We start from the raw sequence: 27065 nt of genomic DNA, 5'->3' as shown, positions 1-27065 counted from the left end.
GTGTAGGTCCATTTGCAGTACTGAGTACAGTAATACCTACAGGCTGCAGCATAATTACAGAAAACTCTTCTAATTACTGTTAATACCTTAGCTGTCAATGGTGGGTGGAAGCACAAAGCAAGCCTCCCACTAATTATGATGTTAAAGTTGAATGAACCTCAACACAAGTCACACAAGTCTGGATGTCTATTGTAGGCTGTTGGTTAATTGGCGTGTTAGCAACTCGTCTGACTTCAGAAAGGATTACAGTTATTATATTTAGATATCCATAGCTTTTTTTTTTTTTTTTGAGACAAGAGGACTTATTTAATGAATAATTCCAGATATTACATTTTTACATAGTTGAAACTATTACTGTACACCTGTTGGATCCCTCTATAGCCATGTACACACGATTGGATTTTTCGACGGGAAATGTTGGATGTCAGGCTGTTGGCAGAAAATCCGACCGTGTGTACGCTCCATCCGACAATTGCTGTCGGACTTTCAAATGTTGGCTAGCATTTCTTCAACTTTTCCGGCAACAAATATTGGAAGTAGAAGCGGTCGGTCTTGTAAACTAGTGTTCGAAATGGAGAATTAACATTCGCGACGTGGCAAATTATGAAATCTCAAAAAACAGAGCACATTCTCTTCTTCTTTAATGGGATAATAATGAAGCTGCTTTGCTGGTGGTACTGATGGAGTTATTGCAAACGAATTTTCTGAGGTTTTTTTTCCTAGTGATATCAAGAATAATATTATTATGCTTTTTTTTTTTTTTTTATTTGGTCAAGTTACCACAATAATATTATTATGCTTTTTTTTTTTCATTTGGTCAAGTTACCACAACACCATTATCCCGTAGTTTTAAAGATCAAAGATGCAACTATGTTGGTGTCCCTTGTCAATTTTACATTGTATTTTTTAAAATGTAACTGCCTACTCCCAAACTGTCATTTGAAGTAAAACACATAGCCAAGTATTATTCTCCACAATTATTTTTATTGTGCATTAAAAAAAAGAAAAACAATAAAATTAGACATGCTATCTGCCAATAGAACTTAACCAAAAAGTGCATTCTATGCATCCAAAAATATAGAAAATATACCAAATCAAATCATTATTCAACCAAAAAAATAATGTCAAAGTAATAACACCAAGGCCATTAATAAATAACACGTTATCTCCTCCGATTCCGCAACATGTCTGGTTGACGAACGTCCGTTCAGAAACGAACTGAAAAGCACAAACTGAAAAGCCCTAAATGAAAAACGAGAAAAGAAAAGCGCGAATCAACACTCACCAAACTTCTACTAACACGAAATTAGCAGGAGGAGCCCAAAGGGTGGCGCTAAAGAGCTGAAAAACAACGTACTACGTCACTACGTTCGTAAATTGTTGGCCAACATTTGAGTGACTGTGTGTATGTAAGACAAGTTTGAGCCAACATCCTTTGGACAAAATTCGTCCGAATTGGTCCTGAATTGGTCCCGTTCAAATAGCTGCCCTGCTGCATTCTGCTTGACACAGGCTCTAGCATTCAGCAGTTGACTAATTTGCAATTTCTCAGGCCCTTGAGGCCCTAAAATGCCAGGACAGTACAAATATCCCCAAATGTCCATTTTGGGACAGTCCAAGATATTTAGTAAAAGACATGATTTTTTTTTTGTAATTTTTTGTCACCATTATTTGTAAAATGAAGGAATTGAATATAATGTGTTTATTTAAAAAAAATGTTTTCACAAACTGTCACCAGTACAGCGTTGTCAAATAACTGGTGTGGTGGTGATTAGGGATACTGATTGGTAACAGTATGTAAAAAAAAATAAGCAAATAGAAAAATACATTTTCGATTTTTGTAAGTTTTTCTTTTAAAGAGAAAGTGAAGTCTTCCTCTTTAATTGTACCTACATTTAAGCCTATAATAAGGATTACCTGTAGGTACTGTAAATATCTCCTAAACTTGCACCATTTAGGAGATATTTTTTATATACGCTGCCGCTGGCATTGGTGCATGCGCCCTGAAGGAACTGCCCGTTCGTGCCGTTTTTTCAGGGCCCGTGCCGTGAACGGCGGCTCTTGTGCGCATGCGTGGGAGTGACGTCATCGAGACTCCGGCCATTTACAGCGTTGGAGCCCAGGAACCCGGAACTAACTCTGGGAAAGATGTTGGTTCTGTCAGCGGTGTGCCGGCGCGGATTCAGGGCATCATTCTAAGGTAAGTATTTCATAATGTGCTAGTATGCAATGCATGTTAGCTCATTATGCCTTTTTCTTGCAGGTTTTGTTTGTTTTTTTGATTTTTTTTTTGGAGGTTTACAACCTCTTTAAGATGTATGTATATGTGTGTATGCATATATGTATCTCATCAGAGTAGTTTAGTTTAAAATATATCAACTGGAAGGAAAGTGGCAGGATGCACTTTGCATGTTGGTGTGGAATTGTGATACTACTGGGCACAGAGTGGAGAAAGACTTTATTTGGACACCGGTTATATATAGTTGTGGGACAATCTGCATTATTACCAGATTTTGGATGATTCTTTTATGTACGTGTGTTATATTTAATTGTATTTATTTATTGCTCGTCTGCACATTGAATTTTGTTTTGTTTGCGCATGGAATATCAATTTCATTTATTTTATGGCACTTAAAGTGGTTTGTGAAGCCTTAAGGTTTTTCACTTTTTGACATCTATGCATTAATGTGAAATTCCTTCTGTGCTGCAGCTCCCGCTGCTATCAATGAAATCCTGGTGTGGGGGGTGGGGCAGAGTCCCACTGTCTGTGCCAGTGGACGCAGTAGCGGGACTCGGGAATGAGCCGAATGGGTGCCTGCCCCAATGGAAAGCGGATTCCGTTGGGGCACTCAATGAAGGGAAAGAGCCTGGAGCGGGCTGCGGGGACCCCAGAAGAAGAGGATCTGAGCAAAAGCAATTGCACAGAGCAGCTAAGTATAGTAAGTATAGACATGTTTGTTATTTTAATACTACAAAAAAAAGTTTAACAGCCACTTTAAGCAAGCTTTATTCTTGGTATTTTATTCACACTGATTAGAGTTTATTAATCATGTAGTGTTAATTATTTAGGGTAGCCCGGAAGTTCCACTAGATTATATTTTTTTATTATATAGTGACACTGTACAACTCTGGGGGGGGGGGGTTGATCAGGGATTTCGTTTTTTACACCGTTATTGCTTATACAGTGATCATCGCTGTTATATAAGCAATAGTTTTAACTGTCATGAATGGCTTTCGTTCATGACAGCTTGCTTACTATTGTGATCTGTGATTGGCTACAGCTAATCACGTGGTACAGTCACAATCACAGCATCACAATATCACACAATGGCTTCCATTCATGACTGTTTTGTTTACATTGTAATGGTGTGATCACTACGACTGGTCATAGCAATCCAATAATACTCCAGCTGCTCACAGCGGCCAGGTACAGAGTGCTGTGGATGGTGGACACAGCGTCAGGACCTACCATTACATTGTGGTGCCTGTAGCTAGTGCCCACTCACAGTATAAGCACTGTGGGCGGGTGGCAAGTGGTTAAATATAAGCTGTGTAATTACCTGACTTTGACTTGGTGTCAGCCTCTTGCAGTCCCTATACAGCAAAGCTCATACTAGGAGAGGGAGAAGCAGCACAAGGCGCTAGTCAGTTGTGCTGCAGTGCAAGGAGCATGCTGATAGAGCATAGAGATGTGCTCCTTCTCCTTTCACTGTCCAGTCACAGGCTGGGGGAAGGGACTAGACTTGTACATGTGACTTAAAGTGGTTGTAAAGGCAGAAGGTTTTTTTTATCTTAATGCATTCTATATACATTAAGATAAAAAGCCTTCTGTGTGCAGCAGTCCCCCTCGGCCTAATACTTACCTGAGGTCCCTCTCTGTCCAGCGATGTCCATGAGTGTCTCAATCACCCGAGATTCTCCCTCCTGATTGGCTGAGACACAGCAGCCAATCAAAGTCATCTAGCCAATCAGGATAGAGAGGGGGCTGGGCCGGTGCTGGGGCTTCGTGTCTGAATGGACACAGGGAGCTGTGACTCGGCTCAGGTGCCCCCATAGCAAGCTGCTTACTGTGGGGGCACTGAACAGGAGGGGGAGGGGCTAGGAACACAGAAGAGGGACTCAAGAAGAGGAAGATCGGGGCTGCTCTGTGCAAATCCACTGAAACAGAGCAGGTAAAGCCCCATACACACTATTAGATTTTCTGCTGATTTTTTCCTTCAGCTTTACCAAAACCATATAATATGAGGTCAAACCTTAGGAGTTTCAATTTGTATGCAATCAGGCAGGCCCTTGCACTACATGGTTTTGGTAAATCTGAAGACAAAAATCAGCAGAAAATCTGATAGTGTGTATGGGGCTTAAGTATAACATGTTTCTTATTTTTATAGGAAAAAAGTGAGACTTTAGAATCACTTTAACTGCAGCAGAGAAAATCAAGGCTTTTTCCCTGCCTGACAAGTCAGTGCTGTGTAAAGTCTTGAAGAACCAAAATAAAAATCCTTCCGCAGCTAAAGCAGCTCTCATATATGCAGGGCTTTTTTTTTTCTCAAAAGAAGGTTCAGGTACTACCCCCCCCACCCCACACCCTTCCTTGACTCTGCATCCTACCCATTTCCGAACACCGTCCCCTTGGTTCCACCCCCTAGCCACCTCCCAGTACTGTCCCTTTTAGAGAAAACAGAACCAAGTATACTTTTTTGTGAGGCTTGTGAAGTAATTTGTATGAAATTTGTTAATAAGAAAAGCAGTCCTGCAGCCAGCAAAAATAGACCCCCATCAGCAACAGTATATCCCTTATTCAATAGTAGATCCCTCCCAGCAACATAAGATCCATTTAGCAAAACTAGACCCTTCCCTCAACAACAGATACCCCCAAGGACCACCCAGCAGCCAGCGTCAATAGACCCTCCAACACACCCCAGCACCCTTTGTCATCACATACGTTCAATGCTGGAGGTGATGGAACTGAGTTCCCCCGTGTCCCCTCCCCCTAAAGAATGCCCTGCATATATGTATCCCATCTGTGTATTTATCTGTTTGGCTAGAGTTCAGCTTTAAGGTGTCGGAGTTAGCCATGTGGCAATCAATGCTGGGGTATGTTGCGGACACTCTTTCGAATTGAAAAATGCTACTTGGATGAGTGGCAAGAATTCATCGACGTCACAGAACAAGTCGAGTTGAATGTGATTAATTACAGCTAACTATACCATGACCTGGATAATTCCAAAGCCTTTGCATACATGACAGTGTCAGTCCCGTCTCTTCCACCACAGATTCACTTTATTTTCTTATCTTTTAAGAATGGAACAACATGAAAAAATCCAGTGTTGTGAAGGTTCACCTAAAAGTCAGGTTATGGGAGTGAAAACGGCAACACTGTTTGCAGTTTAAACAGACTGTTCAAAAATAGCAACACAAATGTGTTTTAAAAGATAACTCCTGCAGACATGGCACCAGTTCAAAAGTTCTGCTGAATAGCTTGCCTATCTGCCCGAAGACATAGTAATCTAGAAAGCTCTGCTCGCAGTCACCATGAGCTGAAAAAGTTCCTATATTCCTAGAGGCACTTAACACTTGGCTAAATTCCCTAATCGCATATGAATCACATAAAATGCATACATTGGATTAAGTGGGCTTGTTTACTGGGAAGCCCAGTGCAGCCAAGAGGAGTTTGGAGTGTAGACACGGCAATTGCTGCACATGGAGATATTCTGTGCATACAAGCAAAACACACAGTGCTGGAACAAGAAGCACTGGTTTGCTGGCATGTGTGTTTTTTTTTTTTTTTTTTAGAGCAGTGGTTCTCAACCACCATGCTGTGGTACACTGCTGGCCCAAAGCCTCGTTCCTCCTGTGCCTTCAGCTACTTGAAAATCCCATAACCTCTCATAGTGCCTCTCAGCTCCCATAGTGGTCCTCCATACCCCAAGCCCTCTAGCTTGCTGCAGGATCTCCTGCCTCCCCCCCAATAGTGTCTTGACCTTCAACAGTGCCCCTACTCCTTGCAGTGCTCTCCAGTATACCACAGTACTCTTAGAAAGCCTTCCAGCCTCCCGGAGAGACCCACAGCCCCCTACATCACCCACTGTTGCCCCAGCACCCTCCAGAATCCCAGAGCCACCCAGTCTACTGCAGAGTCCCCAAACTCCTTTTAGAACCTCCATCCCGTTACAGTGACACCCAGCCACATCCAAAGCCTTCTGACATTTTAATACATGTTTTGCATTCCCATACTTTAATTCTGCGAATATAAACTTTTTTACTGTCCGGGCATTGGATGTTTGAAGGAATTTACCTGATCCTAATAAGATTGAGAACCAATTTTTTTTTTTTTTTTAATACAAGAAAAAGTTTATTCAAAATATCTGAAGTACAAGCAGTGTACAAGGCACATTAGGTATTCGATTCGGAACAAAAGGGATTACCAAGTAAGCAAACTAACAAATATCACAGGAAACAGGAAAAAAAAATAGAAATCTAATTCACATAGTACAAAGTAAGCTAATCGTCTAGATAGGTATGCTGTGCTATAGAAATAGTAGGAAACATGGGGGGGGGGGGAGAGTGAGGGAGGGGGGATGGGGAAAGACGGTGGGGGGGGTGATATGACATAGCGGGAGAGAGGAAGGATAAAAGAGGGAGGGGGGAAAATGAGGGGGGGGGAGACAAAGGGGGAAGAAAAAGGATAGTACTGAGTACAAAACCCCTTCAAGTGGGTGTAAACCCAATTTTTTTTATGTCATCATGTGAAGTATAAAATTTGCTATCATTTGAGCCCAGTCTTGCCACACAGAGTTAATCCAGCTCTGAGTAATCCTCTTTTATTGTTCAGTGAGATAAAACTTGACAAACAGAGAAAAACTTTGTCAAATCCTCCCCCTTGCTGTGAGTGACAGGTGATTTACATCTTGTGCACTAGCCTAAGGCCCCTTTCACACTGGGGCGGTTTGCAGGCGTTATTGCGCTAAAAATACCGCCTGCAAACCGCCCCTAAACAGCCTCCGCTGTCTGTTCAGTGTGAAAGCCCGAGGGCTTTCACACTGAAGCGGTGTGCTGGCAGGACGATAAAAAAAGTCCTGCGAGACGCATCTTTGGAGCGGTGAAGGAGCGGTCTATTCACCGCTCCTTCACCGCTCCTGCCCATTGAAATCAATGGGACAGCACGGCTATACCGCGGCAATACCGCGGCTATAGCCGCGCTGAAAGAGTGGTTTTAACCCTTTTTTGGCCGCCAGCGGGGGGGGGTTACAACCGCACCGCTAGCGGCCGAATACCGTGGTAAAACAGCGCTAAGATTAGCGATGTTTTACCGCCGACGCCCCCTACCGCTCCAGTGTGAAAGGGGCCTAAGACATGCATTATTTTTTAATTCCCTCCCCCACTCCTTTCTTCAGTAGCTCTGCAAGGATTGGCTGTTCCACACCTCAGCATGATTTGGCATGCTGAAGTCATGTGGTTACTTTCCTGTCTTTTCACTGGATATTAGAGATCATAGCAGAAGTTCAGTGTAAGAAATACACAGGAGAAAATGCATATTGACAAGGGGAGTGTAGAGGTGGGCGGGGAGTCTACTGACATCACAACTCCACCCACCGAGCTCCAGACAACAGACCCGCCCACAGAATCTGCAGTTTTTTGGGTCTGACAGAGGGGAGACATTTGACAGGTAAAGATACATGCAGGGGGCATGTATATCCTTATAGATAACCCCTATGGCAGTAGTTTAGAAAGGATGACATTGGGTTTACATCCACTCTAAGGGGTATAAAGGGACATGGATACACAAGGGTATCTACAAATCGGGGCTCAGCATTATGATCAAGCGGAGGTACATCGGCACTCGTAGAGACCCAGGCATCTATCCATCTTGACCAGATTTTGTCAAATTTTTTTTCGTGCAATTCTGATTAAGGTAAGTAGGGATGAGCCTGATGTTCGAGTTGAACGTAGATTCAACTTGAACATCGGGTGTTCGCCGAACGGCGAACAATATGCGGTGTTTGTGGCAAATTCGAAAGCCGCCGAAACACCATTAAAGTCTATGGAACACGAACATGAAGAATCAAACGTGCTAATTTTAAAGGCTTATATGCAAGTTAGTGTCATAAAAAGTGTTTGGGGACCCGGGTCTTGCCCCAAGGGACATGTATCAATGCAAAAAATATTTTTTAAAACTGACGTTTTTTCGGGAGCCGTGAGTTTTTTGTTTTTTTAATGCTTAAAGTGAAACAATAAAAATTAAATATCCCTTTAAATATCGTGCCTGGGGGTGTCTGTAGTATGTCTGTAATGTGGCGCATTTTTCCCATGTTTAGAACAGTACCACAGCAAAATGACATTTCTAAAGGAAAAATTGTCATTTAAAACTGATCGCGGCTGTAATGAATTGTCGGGTCTCGGCAATATATATAAAGCTCATTGAAAAAAAGTGCATGGGTTCCCCCCCCCCAGTCCATTACCAGGCCCTTTGGGTCTGGTATGAATATTAAGGGGAACCCCGAACCAAAATTAACAAAAAAAAATTGCGTAGGGGTCCCCTAAAATCCATACCAGGTCCTTCAGGTCTGATATGGAAATTAGGGGGAACTGCGCCAATTAAAAAAAAAAATGGTGTAGGGGTCCCCCCCAGAATCCATACCAGACCCTTATCCGAGCATGCAACCTGGCAGGCGCATGTGGACTCCTGAACCGTACCAGGCCACATGCCCTTAACATAGGGAGGGTGCTTTGGGGTCTGACCCCAAAGCACATTGTCCTCATGTTGATGGGGACAAGGGCCTCATCCCCACAACCCTTTCCCGGTGGTTGTGGGGGTATGCAGGCGGGGGGCTTATCGGTATCTTGAAGCCCCCTTTAACAAGGTGACCCCCAGATCCGAAACTCCCCCTATGTGAATTGGTAATGGGGTACACTGTACCCCTACCATTTCACAAAAATATATATACAGTGGCTTGCGAAAGTATTCGGCCCCCTTGAACTTTTCAACCTTTTGCCACATTTCAGGCTTCAAACATAAAGATATAAAATTTTTATTTTTTGTGAAGAATCACCAACAAGTGGGACACAATTGTGAAGTGGAACGAAATCTTTTGGATTTTTGAAACTTTTTTAACTAATAAAAAAATGAAAAGTGGGGCGTGCAAAATTATTCGGCCCCCTTGCGTTAATACTTTGTAGAGCCACCTTTTGCTGCGATTACAGCTGCAAGTCGCTTGAGGTATGTCTCTATCAGTTTTGCACATCGAGAGACTGAAATTCTTGCCCATTCTTCCTTGCAAAACAGCTCGAGCTCAGTGAGGTTGGATGGAGAGCGTTTGTGAACAGCAGTTTTCAGCTCTTTCCACAGATTCTCGATTGGATTCAGGTCTGGACTTTGACTTGGCCATTCTAACACCTGGATACGTTTATTTGTGAACCATTCCTTTGTAGATTTTGCTGTATGTTTGGGATCATTGTCTTGTTGGAAGATAAATCTCCGTCCCAGTTTCAGGTCTTTTGCAGACTCCAACAGGTTTTCTCCAGAATGGTCCTGTATTTGGCTGCATCCATCTTCCCCTCAATTTTAACCATCTTCCCTGTCCCTGCTGAAGAAAAGCAGGCCCAAACCATGATGCTGCCACCACCATGTTTGACAGTGGGGATGGTGTGTTGAGTGTGATGAGCTGTGTTGCTTTTACGCCAAACATATCGTTTTGCATTGTGGCCAAAAAGTTCGATTTTGGTTTCATTGGACCAGAGCACCTTCTTCCACATGTTTGGTGTGTCTCCCAGGTGGCTTGTGGCAAACTTTAGACGAGACTTTTTATGGATATCTTTGAGAAATGGCTTTCTTCTTGCCACTCTTCCATAAAGGCCAGATTTGTGCAGTGTACGACTGATTGTTGTCCTATGGACAGACTCTCCCACCTCAGCTGTAGTTCTCTGCAGTTCATCCAGAGTGATCATGGGCCTCTTGGCTGCATCTCTGATCAGTCTTCTCCTTGTCTGAGCTGAAAGTTTAGAGGGACAGCCAGGTCTTGGTAGATTTGCAGTGGTCTGATACTCCTTCCATTTCAAAATGATCGCTTGCACAGTGCTCCTTGGGATGTTTAAAGCTTGGGAAATCTTTTTGTATCCAAATCCGGCTTTAAACTTCTCCACAACAGTATTACGGACCTGCCTGGTGTGTTCCTTGGTCTTCATGATGCTCTCTGCGCTTTCAACAGAACCCTGAGACTATCACAGAGCAGGTGCATTTATACAGAGACTTGATTACACACAGGTGGATTCTATTTATCACCATCAGTCATTTAGGACAACATTGGATCATTCAGAGATCCTCGCTGAACTTCTGGAGTGAGTTTGCTGCACTGAAAGTAAAGGGGCCGAATAATTTTGCACACACCACTTTTCAGTTTTTTAATTGCTAAAAAAGTTTAAAATATCCAATAGATTTCGTTCCACTTCACAATTGTGTCCCACTTGTTGGTGATTCTTCACAAAAAATAAAATTTTATATCTTTATGTTTGAAGCCTGAAATGTGGCAAAAGGTTGAAAAGTTCAAGGGGGCCGAATACTTTCACAAGCCACTATATATATATATATATATATATATATATATATATATATATATATATATATATATATATATATATATATATATATATATATATATATATATATTATGCAAACCTGTGCAAAAGTCGTTATTCTAAATTATTCTAATTTGTGCCCTCGCCGACCCAACTCAATCTGATCTTCACTGAAACTGATTTATTTGCAATGTAGCATTCAAAGAGCAATGGAGCTCTTACTAAAGTAAAATAGATATGTCACTTTGAGCTTTACCGTTTCTCTACGTTATAAAAATTAGCATAATTGTGGTATCATTTTAGTTGACTATATTTTGGGGGTGCACAATTTACGCAAATGCTTTGGTTAAAAAAAATGACAGGAAAATGCAGTTTTTTCAAACTCCTGAAAAATCCAAGTGTATTACGTTAGACTACAAATGCTAAAAGGTATAATGTAAGGAACCAAGACATCAAGCAAATGAAAAAATAGGACTTAAGGGGATTTAGGGTGCAAAAGGCCTGGTTACTGAAGTGGTTAAAATATTGCCTGGTAATGCTGCCATATGCCCTTGTGGCAATTCCTGTTATAAGGTGACAACTGTTTTGCCCTTTGTTCTAATAATGTCTTGTTACATGTCACATGCACATAAAATTGAGGCTACAAGCTTTGCCAACACAATAATCCAGAATGGTCTACTGTGGTCACCATGGGGAAACCCACCATTATAAATTATGTGCAGCACTTGTCAAAGTAGATGAAGACAGGAAGTAGCTGAAGAGGGGCTGCAGGAGAATGGCAGCAAATAAGATGCTGCAAACGTTATTAAAATTAAAGCATTTAATTGACTAAAAAGGCATGTAATTCAGTTAGGGCAGAAAAGTAAAAAAAAAAAATCCAGTTTACGTGTAAGTTAACGTCATAATGTGCTAGTATGCATCGCATACTAGCACATTATGAAAGACCTGCATTGCATACTACCACATTATGAAAGACTTATCTCTAAAATGAAGCCCCCCAGTGGAGCACTGTCACCGTTGACAGGGATTTCATCTCGGGTTTGCAGGCTCCAGCCGTTTGAATGGCTGAGGCACAATGATGTCACTCTTTCGCATGGGAGTCATGGGCGCAGCACAGAGCACATTTACTGTGCCCTCAATTTAGAGCACAGTGTGCATGTGCCAGTGAGGTCACCTGCTGCAAAACATGCTACTAACCCCTAAACGGTGCAGGTTGAGGAGATATTCATTTTACCTACTTAATTATAAGCTTACCTGTAGGTAAAAGTAACAAAGCTGAGCAGGCAGATGGCTTGTCTGTGTCCATTCCACTTATGCAGAACAGACACAGCCTGCTCTCCTCTATGGGCAGTCGGATGTGAACAGACCATCTGTCCATTTACACCCGATGATCATCAGATTCAATCCACTAGATGGATGGGAAACCAATCCCCATCCATCTGTTTTTAGGGCAATGGATGGTCTGATCGGGTCCGCCTGTGTGAAATGGGCCTTTAAAGTGTTGCTAGACCCACAACAGTAAAATCAGTCTGTATATGCAATAAAGCATGCTTCTTGTATTCATTGTGGAACCTAAGGGGTTAATCCTCTGCGTTGTGTAAAAAGGCTGTTTGTTCCTGTCTTCCCTGATACTCCCCTTCTTTCACCGTCCACAATTCATCTGCTGAGAGAGCCCCGGAGTCAGGCTGCACATGCTCAGTTTGGTGTGTATTGCTAGAGAGTTTTTTTTTTTTCTCCTTTGAGAGCATGTGATCAGCACAGGGCCAATCAGCACTGTCCAGACAGAGGGTTAGGGGTCCTGCAGCATCATAGGACTATCGGGGGAGAATGAAATCTCCTCCTACAAGCTTTAACCAGTGCTCTGCTGGACACTGATAGGAGTCACAAGACTGCTCGAACTGCTGATAAGGTATTTAGCAATTTATATTTACTAAAATTATTGCATTTCCATATTCTTTTTTTTTTTTTTTTTTTTTTTTTTTGAGGTGTCACAGAATGACCCTTCACTGTGACGAGATGCTGTCACATCCACTGACATGCATTGTGCTATGTAAAAATGCAGACATGATGCATTTTTATGCAACAAACCTCAACGCAGCATTAAGACGTGACCAGGACACATAGAAAACTATTGCATTGCAGTGAGCAGATCAGTGCAGCTCAATGTAAATGAGCTCTTAAGACCCATACACACTATTAGATTTTCTGCAGATTTTTGTCTTCAAATTTACCAAAACCATATAACAGTGATGGCGAACCTTGGCATCCCAGATGTTCTGGAACTACATTTCCCGTGATGCTGAACTACACTGCAGAGTGCATGAGGATCATCGGAAATGTAGTTCCAAAACATCTGGGGTGCCAAAGTTCGCCATCACTGCCATATAATATGAGGTCAAACCTTAAGAATTTCAATTTGTATGCAATCAGGCGGTCCCTTGCACTACATGGTCTTGGTAAATCTGAAGACAAAAATCTGCAGAAAATCTAATAGTGTGTATGGGGCTATAAGCCTTGTACACACGGTCAGATTATTGGACAAATTTTCGTCAGTTTTTTGTTGGATGCTAGTCTCAGATCGAAAGTAAAGAGGGTACTCGCCATCAGAAAATTTTCTGATGACAGAATTCAACATCAGAAGTGACGTAATGTGTTGAATTGTTTTGTATGCGTTCTTTCATTTCTGAGCATGCCTAGTCTTGCTCTTCAGATTTTGAAAAGAAAATCGAACGTTTTGGTCACATCAGACAAAAATTTTCAAGCCTACACATCCAGTTTTTGTCTGCCCAAAATTTGTAATCGGCTGTCGAAAGCAGCATACTAACGATCAGAAAATCGGCAGAGCGTTCATCGGACAAAGTTTATCTTCAGATTCTCTGACCGTGTGTACGGCCCTTAAGGTTCACATCTACTTTATCCAATTGAAGGTTATTGTTTAAATGTTTTCCACACCGCGGATAGTTACTGAAATCCATGACTTTTTTTATTTTCTTTAAGAAATATCCATTTTTCATAAGTCACAAGATTATGAACTGCTTAGTCATCTTTCTAAGAAAAAAACAAAATCATATGGATGAATAATTTAATCTCATTTAGAGCTGACTTTCACGTTTTCTTTTTTTAGGACAATTGGCAGTTAATTAGTCACATGACCCCTTCTGTTCCTGTCTTCTCTACATCTCCCAGCTGCTTGAAGATGACAGTTAACAAGGGGTACATATGGCCAAGGATTGCATAACTCCTTCATCAAAGGGTGTTTATTCCATTCCGACATTTTCATCTTGTCAGTCTGACAGCTGAGTCCAAGTTTATTATGCAATAAGTCTGTAGTATCAATGGTAACACTGAAGCTTCTGAATCAATGGAAGTCCTTAAACAGCATTATAAAAGAAGTTTCACGAATAGATGGATCTACAAATTACAGATGAATTACATTCATTAGGTGCTAAATATTTTCTCATTAAAGACATATTGAGTAATTGTTGGTAACAGTGCAGACAGCATTCATTAGTCTAGCTTTCATATTAATGGTTACCTAATTGGCTGCTAAGGATTATGGCACAATGACAGACATTTGTTCTCTGTGTATGTAGCACCCTGATGTTTAGGCAGGGTTGCTAGCAAATTTACCTGCCAAGTGATAGTTACCTTGGCAGATTGATAGGTCAATGGATTTCGCCCTAATTCTAGAGTTGCTGTACTTCTCTCTTCTGTCACTAGATGGCCGGGTATCTGGTGGCATTAGATAAGACAAGGGCATTGCAAGGACAGGTTAGGAATAGATGGGGTGTCTCAGCCAATGGGCAGGGATTTTCTTGGGTCCCTTGGCCTCCTGGGAGATCCTATTTATTTGGGCGAGGTCAGGTGATCGGGGTTCTGTGCCACCTGGACGGCTGTCTGGGTGTATGTGTTGTGCTGCCCCGGGCTGCTGGGCCAGAGCCTGAGGCCTATCCTGGGGACATCTGGCTGCTAGGCTGTCTGAGCGCCTATCCAGAAGCAAGAGAGCAGCGCATTGTTGGGACTGCGGCTTGCAGTCCAACCAGAAGTAACAGTTCTGCAGGCCGGAGAACCTGTCGTGATCAGAGGTAGAGGGGAAACTGTCGCCACTAAGCGACCAACCACCTTGTTACCAGGGACCACAGTGAGTAGCTGAAGCAAGTCCCGGAGCAGTATTCTCACCAACCAGGGACAGTGAACAATTGGGAAACTTAAGCAAGGTGTCAAGCCAGTGACCCAGCCAGAGGAAGCGACGCTTGCAGAGCAACCTTGTCTGCCAAGCCAGGGACCAAGCAGGCCAGTGGGGTGACGCTTGAGGAGTATCTGTGAGTGCCAAACTAGGGACCCAGCAGGGACGTGGGGGTGACGCTTGAGCAAGATATTCAGTGAGAAGATTGGAAGAGCTCTGGAGATCCAGTGGCAGTGGATCAGCGGTCCTAGGTGATAGACTGGGAGCTCAGTTGAGTGAAGATCTAAACAGAGATTGTGGAGGAAGTGAAAGATTTGATTACAACCTTTGTTAGAAACTGTTAGATTGTTGCCATAGGAGACAGCGTGTCTACTCATGCAGATGTGGTGTCCAGCTGGATGCCTTTCCCTGCATGGCTGTCTACCTATAGAAGTCTTGGAGTCTAATTAACATTGCAACTACTAAAGGGTGTCCTGGCTCTAACCCTCTTTCCCACAGTTCTGTTTAAGAGAAAATAAATCTCTTTGCATTCAAGAAGTGGCTGGCGCCCATTAATCTACCTTACATTGCACCCACCATGCCTTGTAACCCACTCTACACAGAAGGATGTGTCCCTGCACACAGCACACTGATCCAATGCCGGGACATTTAATCAGTGTGACATGATCACAGGAGGCGGGACTAGGGTTGCCACCTTATCCCTTTAAACCCGAACACATATGAGTTACACAGGGTCTGAGGCTAAATGAATGCAGATAAGGCACCAAGTGAGTTTAATTACTACCTTAATCAGCCACAGAACCTGTGTAATTAATATGTGTTTGGTTTTAAAGGGATGAGGTGGCAACCTTAGGTGGGACATTGTTACCGTGGCCCGGGCAATTCAAATCAAGCTCCCTGACGCCGCTCTGTTCCGGACACTGGTAGACTGCATCTGACATGCACTGGCAAGGCTGCTGGTACAAGAGATGCTTAGAGACTATGGACTGCATTTTTCTTGACCTTTTTTTGTACTAAAGGTGCCAATAATGGTCAAAAATAAATTCATATTAATTTAAATTGATTGCATTATATTCAACTTTTTTTAATTAATATAATCTATACATAAAAATATTTTTTAAAAACTGTCATTTTCAGTATCGGTTTGCGGCAAAGTGCATTTTCGGTTTCAGCACCAAAATTTCCATTAGGTGCACCCCTAGAAAATGACCAACAAATTTTAAAGATCTGCTTTCACATAAACACGCATACAAACATAAACATACGTTGGTTGCAGCTGCATATACAAATAATTGTGCCACATACAAGGCCTTGAAAAAGTATTCGTACCCCTTGAAATGTTCCACATTTTGTCATGTTGCAACCAAAAACATAAATGTGGGATTTTATGTGATAGACCAACACAAAGTGGCTCATAATTGTGAAGTGGAAGAAAAATGATAAATAATAATAAAGTGTGGTGTGCATTTGTATTCAGCCCCCTTTACTCTGATACCCCTAACTAAAATTTAGTGGAACCAATTGCCTTCAGAAGTCACCTAATTAGTAAATAGAGTCCACCTGTGTGTAATTTAATCTCAGTATAAATACAGCTGTTCTGTGAAGCCGTCAGAGGTTTGGTAGAGAACCTTAGTGAACAAACAGCATCATGAAGGCCTAGGAACACACCAGACAGGTCAAGGATAAAGTTGTGGAGAAGTTTAAAGCAGGGTTAGTTTGTAAAAAAAATATCCCAAGCTTTGAACATCTCACGGAGCACTGCTCAATCCATCATCCGAAAATGGAGAGTATGACACAACTGCAAACTTACCAAGACATGGCCGTCCACCTAAACTGACAGGCCGGGCAAGGAGAGCATTAATCAGAGAAGCAGCCAAGAAGCCCATGGTAACTCTGGAGGAGCTGCAGAGATCCACAGCTCAGGTGGGAGAATCTGTCCACAGGACAACTATTAGTTGTGCACTCCATAAATCTGGCCTTTATGGAAGAGTGGCAAGAAGAAAGTCATAAGAAGTCCCGTTACAATACAATAAAAAAACAAGAGGCTTATAAGGGCTTTACGCAAAAGAGCTTACAGTCCCTTTCTTGCACAAATGTCCCTCTGAAGAATAGAACTTTATAAATAAATGTTGTATTTCGATACCACATTGATTTTACTCTTAAATGTATATTAGTGTTTTAATCTTTTCTTGCATTAGTAAGCAAAGGAAAAAAAATGTTTCCTGCAGCAATCATTCAAAAACGAACTTTTTTTTATGTTCTAATCTTAATCTAGAAAGAAAATGGGAATTGTGTTATATTACCTTGTCACACTGTATAGCTCAGCCTTTCGCAACCTGGGTTTCATGGAACCCTAAGGATCCTCCAGAGGTTTCCAGGGGTTTCTTGAGCTGTGGCTCATTGACCACCGATTATGATGGTGCCTGCATAGTTCTAGGACAACCGACACTTGGCAAAGCCATCAGCATGACACCAGTTTATCTTTTCTGTCTGTTTGGCCGGCCATAGACTGTTCGAGTCTCCTGCTAAAAAGGTCAAGATTCGGTGTATGGGCAGGCTAAATGTACCAAGTTGATTCATCAACTTGAGTACAACCAGCTTGCCGGATTTACCTGCGATTATCGCTATCAGCTGCTGTAGCCGCTAGCAATAATCACTTGTCTTTTCCCTGTGGGGACATCTTCCCCCGCCGGGAGAATACAATGTCTTGGCAGGATGGATTCCCCTGTCAGCACTGTCTGTGTTGATGGGCGAATCATGCAAATTTCTTTCCTGCAACCCGTGGTTACAGAAAAGAAATTTGCGCCATCTATAGCCTGCCTAAGGGTTGCAATTTTCCTACTGATAGCCAATGTAAAATGTATTTTTGCCGTTGACCCCCAAATGGATTGGTCCTGTAATGGTTCCTGAAACATGCAAATTATTTATTTTAGAAGTTTATCTGGGGTAAAAAGGTTGAGAGAGACTGGGATAGCTAGATTAACTTCCAATTTAATAAAGAATTGGCAACATGATGATATACTTTTATAGTCCATTTAGCGAGAAATGTGACACTCAGATGCAAAACTGAAATAGGGCATAGCAGTGTCACCAGCCAGGGGCCACAGAGTCCGATCACTTTTAAGGAGTGTGATTGGATTGAGTTTATACTCAGGGGTGTCAATTGACATATCCTTTGACAGGTAAACCCATTTACACACATGTATTTCAGCTGTGTGTTTAGCTTGCCTAGAGGTTATTGATTTTTGGTGTAGATAATATTTATAGAAAAGGTTTAAAGCTAAACGCATCATTGAGGCCAGGATACTTTAAAGCTGATAAATCATGTATCCAACGCGGTAACTCGCGTTTAGCCGCGTTTTGTTTACAGGCATTTTTCATTTTTGCCTATTTAGAAAAAAAAAAGCTTTTAAACGTGGGTTACTATCCATCAAGTTAAATCGTTCAGGAGAGGTTGTAAAAACATCCCGTGTACATTAAGCCTTACAGCAGTGGAGTTTATGGGCTGTTTTCTGAACCCCACAAAATCACGTTCAGGAGTCGTTTTTCTGACCACAAAAAACGCCAAATGCTCAAACGCCGATAAACATTGATAAACGCTCACCAGCGGTTAACATTTTTAAACCATTGAAAAAATAAAAAACCACTAACGCAGAAAAACGCTAATAAACGCTATTACAAAAAACGTTAAACGTTGAAAGACTCACTGCAAAGCTACTGCCATTTTTATAACATTATTTTAACGTCCAGTGGGCATGGAGCCTAATGCCCTGTACACACGATCGCATATTCCGACATCAAAATCCATCGGATTTTTACCGACGGCTGTTGGCTCAAACTTGTCTTACACAAAGTTGGTCGGAAATTCCGAATGTCAAGAACGCAGTGCAACACGTTACGACGAGCCGAGAAAAATGAAGTTCAATAGCCAGTGCTGCTCTTCTGCTTGATTCCGAGCATGCGTGGAACTTTGTGCGTCGGAATTGTCTACACACGATCGGAATTTACGTGAACGGGTTTTGTTGTCGGAAATATTTAGAGCCAGCTCTCAAACTTTTTGTGACGGAAATTCCGATGGAAAAAGTCCGATGGAGCCCACACACGGCAACAATTTCCGACAACAAGCTCCGATCGCACACTTTCCGTCGGAAAGTCCGATAGTGTGTACAGGGCATTATAGTGTTTAAGAATTACTTTTTTGGGTATGAGAAGTTCATTGTATTTACTTTTTATTTTATTTATTTTTGGCAAGGTCGTCTTTGCTAAATATTTGTGTTCGAAAAGTTTTTGCCACCATTAGCTCCCGTGCCAAAAACAAATAAGAAATTTCAGAAGCCAAAAACAAATACTATTTCTCTCTTGTAGATGTAACTTGTTTAAAATTTAACATCTGTCTATCTGAATGTATATTCAGAAAACTGTCCCCACTCTCGGCATAATGTATTGCATTTGAAGTGTGCATCCTGCAGCATCTGACGCATGCTAAGCAGGATTATAGACGCAATCAAATGTTTCAAAGGCGACTAAAATCACTTTACACTCAGAGAGAAGCCTTGTCTACCAATGATAATTGCCACTCTATATTTTCTTGAAAGCATTTTAATTACTAGCAGTGTCACAGTTAGGCAATTGAAAAATACATTTCCTACAAGATGACCTCGTCAATCAACAGCTCCAGTCCTCCACCTACTACATAAGAAATGCTGGAATTTGTTTGTATTCTCTGCTTTGTGTTACAGAAATATTGCAATTATGTATATTTTTTTTTGAGAAATCCAGCAGGTGAGAACCGTCTTCTGTCTTACAGGAAAATTTAGAAAATTCCTTGTCTGCCTAGGACAGTCTTACAGCTTGGAACAGAGATCTTGTGTGACCACATGCTGTCAACCTTAACCACTTCAGCTCTGGAAGATTTACCCCCCTTCACGACCAGGCCATATTTTGCAATACAGCACTGCACTATTTTACCGACAATTATGTGGTTGTGCGACGCTGTACCCAAATAAAATGTTTGTCCTTTTTATCCCAAAAATAGAGCTTTATTTTGGTGCTTTTTGATCACCTCTGTGGTTTTTATTTTTTGTGCTATAAACAAAAAAAGACTTGACAAATTTGAATAAAAAAAAAAAAAAAAAGAATATTTTTTACTTCTGTAAAACAACCAATAAAAAAAAAAAGCCTTCATAAATTTAGGCCAATATATATTCTGCAACATAGTTTTTGTAAAAAAAAAATCCCAATAAGCGTATATTGATTGGTTTGTGCAAAAGTTATAGCGTCTACAAAGTATGAGATTTTTATTTTTTACATTTTATTTTTTTTACTAGTAATGGCAGCGATCAGTGACTAATAGCGGGACTGCAATATTGTGGTGGACAAATCGGACACTAACATTTTTGACACATTTTGGGGGCGTATATTGCTAAAAAATATGCACTGTTACTGTACTAATGACACTAGTAGGGAATAGGTTAACAGGGGCAATCAAAGAGTTAACTGTGTTCCCTGGGAGTGCTTGCTGTGGGTAGTACTTTAACTGTGGAAACAGAGAGATCTGTGTTCCTGCTTAGCAGAAACACAAGATCCCTGCCTTCCCTTGTCACAGAATGGCGGTTTGCCTTATTTACATAGGCAGACCACCATTCTGCCTGTCTCTCGAATGATTGGCGGGTCCTGGCGAACATTGGGTCCAATCACAGTAGGAGCGGGTCACTGGTGGCATGCGTGCGTGCCCCAGACCCGGAAGTGCCAGATCACGTACCCAGTACGTGATCTGGCACAGAGCAGCCACCCTGCCGCAGTATATATGCGTGGAGCAGCAAGGAAGAGGATAAAGTATATGTTAACCCTCACCCTGTAAAACAAAACATTTCAGTTTAAAATATGTAGAAATGTAAGGCAAAACGTGTATGTATAGATATAAAAATCATAAATAGAATCTATTTCCCTTTTTTTTTTTTTTTTAACAAGTAATCACATACCTCTGTTTTCAGCTGCATAAGGAGCTCAGAGAGCTGGGGGAGGAGAAACAGCAACACACTGGTCTTCCCTGTTAATGGCTGTGCAGGGGGGGTCAGGACAAGTCTGATATTTGGAGGAGAGAGAGAGTTCCCCGCACAGCTAGAGAACTGACCATGCTGTGCTCTCATGCCTAGTGTGGTCATTTTTTAATAGCAAAGCATAGGGACTGGCAGGAACACCAGGGATTTCACACCAAGGAAGCAATAAAACAAGAATGGGATACCTTTTCATACAAGTACATGGTACAGCAGGCACATATTAGGAATATGAAATGCTGAGATTACATTTTCTTTAAAATGCACCTGTGCCCAGACTATGGGCATTAAACTTTTTACATATTACTAATCATTTGGGGCTGCCTCCTGGTAGCCCTTTAAGTGAGATTCACTGTTGGGAGGTGGAGGTGTCTTCCAATCACATGATCACTAATGGGCTGTCACAGCAGTCACATGATCAGGAGCCTGTCCTAATGACTCCCATCACAGATGGAAACCAGGAGCTTTCAGTGACAGCATGGTCAGTCTGCTGGGAGTTCTCTATGAGCGAGGTCTTGGCACATAACCCTGGAGATGCAGCAGCTGGTCATTAAAGTGGATCTTCACTGTATCTGGGCACCACATACCTAAGGCACTATTTAATTTACTATTCAAAGCAAACTCCATCTATCCATGTCTCCATGCTTTATTTTGTTGAGAAACCACTTTGAAAAACACCGCCTAGCATTTCTGGCCATGGCCATCTTGAGTAAGGGCAGAGGATTCACGTAACATTTACTCTCTGGAATCCATCTGCCCTTGGCTCAAGCATGCATGCAGGAGGGAGTGCTTAGCCAAGAACTCCTCCCCCTCCCCTCCTCAAGACTCCTGAAATGTATGGCATTATTTGCCTAGGCAGGAAATCAAAGTAACTGAAGAAATGTAAAAAAAAAAAAAAAAAGTTTAAAACAAGGGAATATGATATACTTTCCAATTTACCGTATTTATTATAGCTAGCAGCTAGGATTAAAAATAATTAATAAATGTTGATTGGGAGGGTGCTGCATATATGCATTATAACAGCAGAAAGGGTTAATGAGCACTAAACTAGCTGTAGTCTATTCTCATGTAAAAAAGCATTGAATGGATTGTGAATTTTAAAGATTAATTTCTTTACAATGCGTATTAGAGCTGCACGATTAATCGTCAATCGTTATCGCAATTTTTTTTCCCCGTTGCGGTCTTAACAAAAGTGTTTCCCGATTCTTTCTATGCAAAGAATTCTCTCTGCTCTTCTGAAGCCACAGCCCTCAAAAGAAAGGAAGAAAAAAAACGGGCAGTCTGCCAAGAATCACAACATTCTTTAGCAGTGGAACTTAAGTATAAACATTGTAACAATTTGTCAAAGGAATAGACTTTGTGTGTGTATATAAGGAGAGTTTAACCACTTAAACCTTTTTCTGACATTTGTTGGTTTCAAATTAAAATCATTTTTTTTTTTTTGCTAGAAAATGACTTGGAACCCCCAAACATTATATATACATTTTTAGTAGAGACCCTAGAGAATAAAATGGTGGTTGTGGCAATATTTTATGTCATACTGTATTTGCGCAGCGGTCTTTCAAATGCAATTTTTTTTGAAAAAAATACTTTAATGAATTAAAAAAAGAAAAAAAACTAACCAGTAAAGTTAGCCCAATTTTTTTTACGTCGCGAGAATGCTCTATCCATACTCTAATGCGTATAGATACAACCATCAATGAGGTCCTTTTTTTTTTTTTTTTTTTTTTTTTTTTTTAACAGTGCTTTTACTACTTGTTTGGAATATGTAAGTACTTTAGTGTGCATGAACTGGGCACAGGTTTACTCTAAAGTCAATGTCAACCTTCAAGTTTAAATCAATGTAATAAACTTCAGGCGCATGAAAAACAAATTCCTAGGGATTGCTCTTGAGAAAGTAGCCATATAGTAGTGAAGGATCTCCTGCCAACATCCTGCACACAAGAACCCTTGTTCTTTGTGTGGATGCAGGGGTATCTCTGCAGAGATCTGATCCCCAAATCCTCCACCACCACCATCCCCTCGTTAAGTCAGACCTTGGCTCTGCAATAGACAAAGCTCATGCTCCCTTTTGATTGGAGCGTTCAATCTTGAACTCAGCTGGGGTGTGCCAAAGCTCTGCAGAGACACCATTGCTTCCACACAGAATGCACATGTGAGTGTAACCAGTCATTTTTTATATGATCTTTAATGGATTGTGCAACTGTGAGTGGTGCAGGAGAGTGTCCTCAACATACTATATGCCTGAAATTGTCATCCTCTCTCATCTCAAAAAGTTGATAAGTTAAAATAGTTGTAATTTATCTTCAGAAAATGTTCTGATGAATGATTCTATAGAGCTTTAGACTGTTTATGTCTTTTGTGCTAATGGAGAGTGTGTGTGTGAAGCGTGTTTGTTTTTTTTTGTTTTTGTTTTTTTTTACCTCTTTCATACAATCCTTTTCTCACTATAAATATATTGCATGGTTTTATGGACATACTACTTGCACAGGGTGGAAGGAGTTATAGGTGGTAGGTTTAATGGATACTGTGGAATGTGTTGGAAGCATACTCCAACCTATCACTCATTTCAAGGGACTGTCCCTCATTTGGAGAAACAGTCTATCCTTTGGAACCAAATAGCTCTGTCCCTCTAAAAAAAAAAAAAACAAAACCTACCATTTGACTACCAGAAATGTTTTACTGCACTTTCGTAATGGGAAAGGGGGTGTTGTTGGCAGGGGCACGTCTTTTTACCTACAGTGGGTATAGAAAAGAATCACCTTTACCATTCTTTACTGCATGAATGGTGTTATTTGGATGGTGATCTGTACTGGATTTCCACAATACATATCGTTTGGTGTTGGGGCCAAATAATTTAATTTTAGTCTCATCTGAACGCACTTCGAAGATTGAGGCCACATGGAAAAAGATGTTATGGTCAGATGAGACTAAAATTGCATTATTTGGCCTCAACCCTAAACGATATGTAAGGCGGAAATCCAATACAGCTCATCGTCCAAATAACACCATTCCTACAGTAAAGCATGGAGGTGGTAATATTCAGTTATTAGGGATTTCTCTGCAGCAGGGACTGGAGCACTTGTCAGGATAGAAGGAAAAATGGATGGTCAAAATCTGGGGAAAATCTGCTGCCCTTTGCCAGAAAGTTGTCAAGGGGAAGAAGGGTTACTTTCCAATGTGACAATGACCCAAAGCACACAGCAAAAATGACCACATAGTGGTTGAAGGAGAACTAGGTGAATGTTCTTGCATGGCTTAGTCAGAGCCCAGACTTAAACCCCATTGAAAATCTGTGGAATGACTTGAAGACTCCTGTCCACAAACGGTCACCATCAAATTTAACTGAACTTGAGCAGTTATGAAGAGAAGAGTGTGCAAATATTGCAAAGTCTAGATGTGCAAAGTTAGTAGAGATCTATACCAACAGACTGGAGGCTGTAATTAAAGCAAAAGGGGGTTCCACAAAATACTGACACAAGGGGGGGTGATCCTTTTTTAACTCAGTGATTCTGTTTTTGAATTTTTTTCTGACCTGTTGGTGTTAGATCTTTCACTTGGATGTTGTAAGTTTCACTAGTAAATACAGCTGGATAAAACAAAAACTGTGTCTGTCTTAATTGCAGACTGCAAAGCAACAAAATTTGATTATTTTAAAGGTTGGTGATTCTTTTCTAAACCCACAGTACATACTTTGCTATAGGTTGTTCCACTTTATCATCTCAGAAATTTGTGAGGAATTGTTGGAAGTCATAAAGGTGGAGTTGTTGGGCCCTTATTATTGATTGGGGGTGTGGACAGGGCCTTTGGATTATCTTTTGAGGGCCCTGAAGCTTCAAGCTGTTGTTGCACAAGAGAGATAAAGAGCTGAACATCTACACACACATCATTATCAAAGTATTTTCTCTTTAGTTTAATGAGACACTGAGCCGAAGCAAAATCCACAAATTTTCTGTATTCACAAAGACCTAGTAAATGTTGAAGAATGAGCTGGGGGATTCTGATTGCTTGTGAAAATGATTCATTATAATGCATTCATGCAGAATACATTGCTTGTTCTCCTTATTATCATGCAAATGAAATGAGGAAGTACATGATGTGAGCTCTTCCTTCTAATTATTTGCTATTTTGATTTTTTTTTTTTGCAGGTTTTACTGGGACCTGATAATGCTGATTATGATGGTGGGGAACCTTGTCATTATACCGGTCGGAATAACCTTCTTCACAGAGCAGACGACCACACCGTGGATTATATTCAACGTGGCGTCCGACACCGTTTTTTTATTTGACTTGTTCATGAATTTTAGAACTGGGATTGTCATTGAAGACAATTCTGAGATCATACTAGACCCAAAAGTCATAAAGATGAGTTATTTAAAGAGCTGGTTTGTTGTTGACTTCATCTCATCCATCCCAGTGGATTATATCTTTCTCATTGTCGAGAAAGGCATGGATTCGGAAGTGTACAAGACTGCCAGAGCTCTCCGTATTGTGAGATTTACAAAAATCCTCAGTTTGTTGCGCCTACTGCGATTATCAAGGTTAATCCGGTACATTCATCAGTGGGAAGAGGTAAATGAACCAATCAGTTGTTTTCTATTTAAAGGGGCTTCCTGCTTTATCTATGCATTTGGGGGGGGGGGGGGGGCATAATAGTGGACAGCTAAAATTGAACATAGGGGTTGATTTACTAAAACCAGTGAGTGCAAAATCTGGTGCATCTGTGCATGGTAGCCAATCAGCTTCTAACTTCAGCTTGTCCAATTAAGCTAAGAGGTAATGACTAAGCGCACGTCAAGTGTGCGAAACGCGTCTACCCAGCATTCTGATTCCTGTAGTTTTTGGGATGTCAAAATAAAAAGGACTTTGATCTACAGTGGTGTGCGGCCATTTCTTCTAAATTCATTGTGTGCGGAGGCGAGCACTTACCGCATCATTAGGCTTCCTGGTCTCACCTGGAGCGGTGGGTGTGTCTTTTTCCATTCCAATTAAGCTTTGACAATAAAACCTGGAAACTGATTGGTTTCTATGCACAGCTACACCAGATTTTGCACTCTCCAGCTTTAGTAAATCACCCCCATAGTGTCTCTTTTGTGTTCCGTTTCCAGAGTTTACTAGTAGAAACTCATGCATGACCATGATATTTCAAACACCTCAAAAGATATTGATATTTTGTGTCATAAAATACTTTCACAGCTTTTAAGTTAATGTTCTGTGGAATAAGATATGGCAGCTTTGAGGCTGAAGATGAATCTTTGGAAATTGTCTGCTTCTGCCTCTTTCACAATATGGTCTCAAAGGTGGCCATTGCACCACTTAAAAACACACCGCCAACTTCAGTGCCTCCTGATAGCCCATCAAACCAAAGTATACTCAATGATCCGTGTTTCCTCACCAACTGGCCGCTGTGCAGCCTGTGTAAGCTTTCCCTCTCCCCTGTTCCCCTATACACACATACGTGCCAGTGTTCAGGCCTGGAGATTGAATAGTCATGTACTCACCTATACCTGGAAGCCTCGTTTGGTTTCAGAAACGAGTTAGGGGTCCAAGGATAGCAAGGAAGCTCGGATCGGTGAATATATGGAATGGGATGGAAGGGTTTCTTGGTGTACCTTCACATTGCCCATACGGTATCCCTTCAACCTCCATCTCCTCTTGAAAAATGAGATGGTGCATGCTCCCTGTCTCTATTTGATAATGCAGTGGCCAGACCAAATGGCCTGTCAGCAGATCCAGGGCATTGCCATTTGAAACTGTTGGGAGGAAGGAGAGTATACAAACGGTAGCTTTGAGAAGATTGCAGTGTTTATAGTTCTTTCAGGATTGTGCTGGATAGTGTAGGAGGGAGATTATATAATCTGCATAGCTAACTTTGTTTTGATGTCTTTTAAAGAATAACTAAGGGCAAATTTTTTTTTTTTTTTTTTTTTTTTTTTTTTTTTAGTTTTGGATAGAGTTCAGAGGGATTACAACCCCTGTCAGTTGTTAGTGCTGTCTGTGTCCCGTTAACTAGATTCATCCTCTCAATTTGTCCTGTTTAAAATTTTCAATGAAAGTAAAAGAAAATCCCAAATTTTGGGTTGTCCCCAGAAAGTAATAGAGGGGAAATCTTCCAATAAGGACACTAGTTCTGGTGACCTGAGGTTCCCCAAGAAATTCCCCTAATATGCAAGGATTTCCTCTCACTTCCTGTTTGGCTATGGGACAGGAAGTGAAGGGAAATCTCCACAATGGGACACAGATGGTGAAAA

General features: G+C 41.3%; 1 protein-coding gene across 1 annotated transcript in view; it reads left to right on the top strand.

The window, feature by feature from the left end:
* The window catches only part of HCN1 (hyperpolarization activated cyclic nucleotide gated potassium channel 1), a 649367-nt gene that overhangs the window by 123300 nt on the left and 499002 nt on the right, over positions 1-27065 (top strand). The window contains exon 2 of the mRNA XM_073622158.1: positions 24963-25386. Coding sequence (XP_073478259.1) covers positions 24963-25386 — 424 coding nt within the window. The remainder of the gene's footprint in view (positions 1-24962; positions 25387-27065) is intronic.

Source organism: Aquarana catesbeiana, linkage group LG01 (genome assembly GCF_042186555.1).
Source record: "Aquarana catesbeiana isolate 2022-GZ linkage group LG01, ASM4218655v1, whole genome shotgun sequence".
NCBI classification, from domain to species: domain Eukaryota; kingdom Metazoa; phylum Chordata; class Amphibia; order Anura; family Ranidae; genus Aquarana; species Aquarana catesbeiana.
The sequence above is the reverse complement of the archived record's forward strand: the minus strand, read 5'-3'. Positions and strand labels throughout refer to the sequence as shown.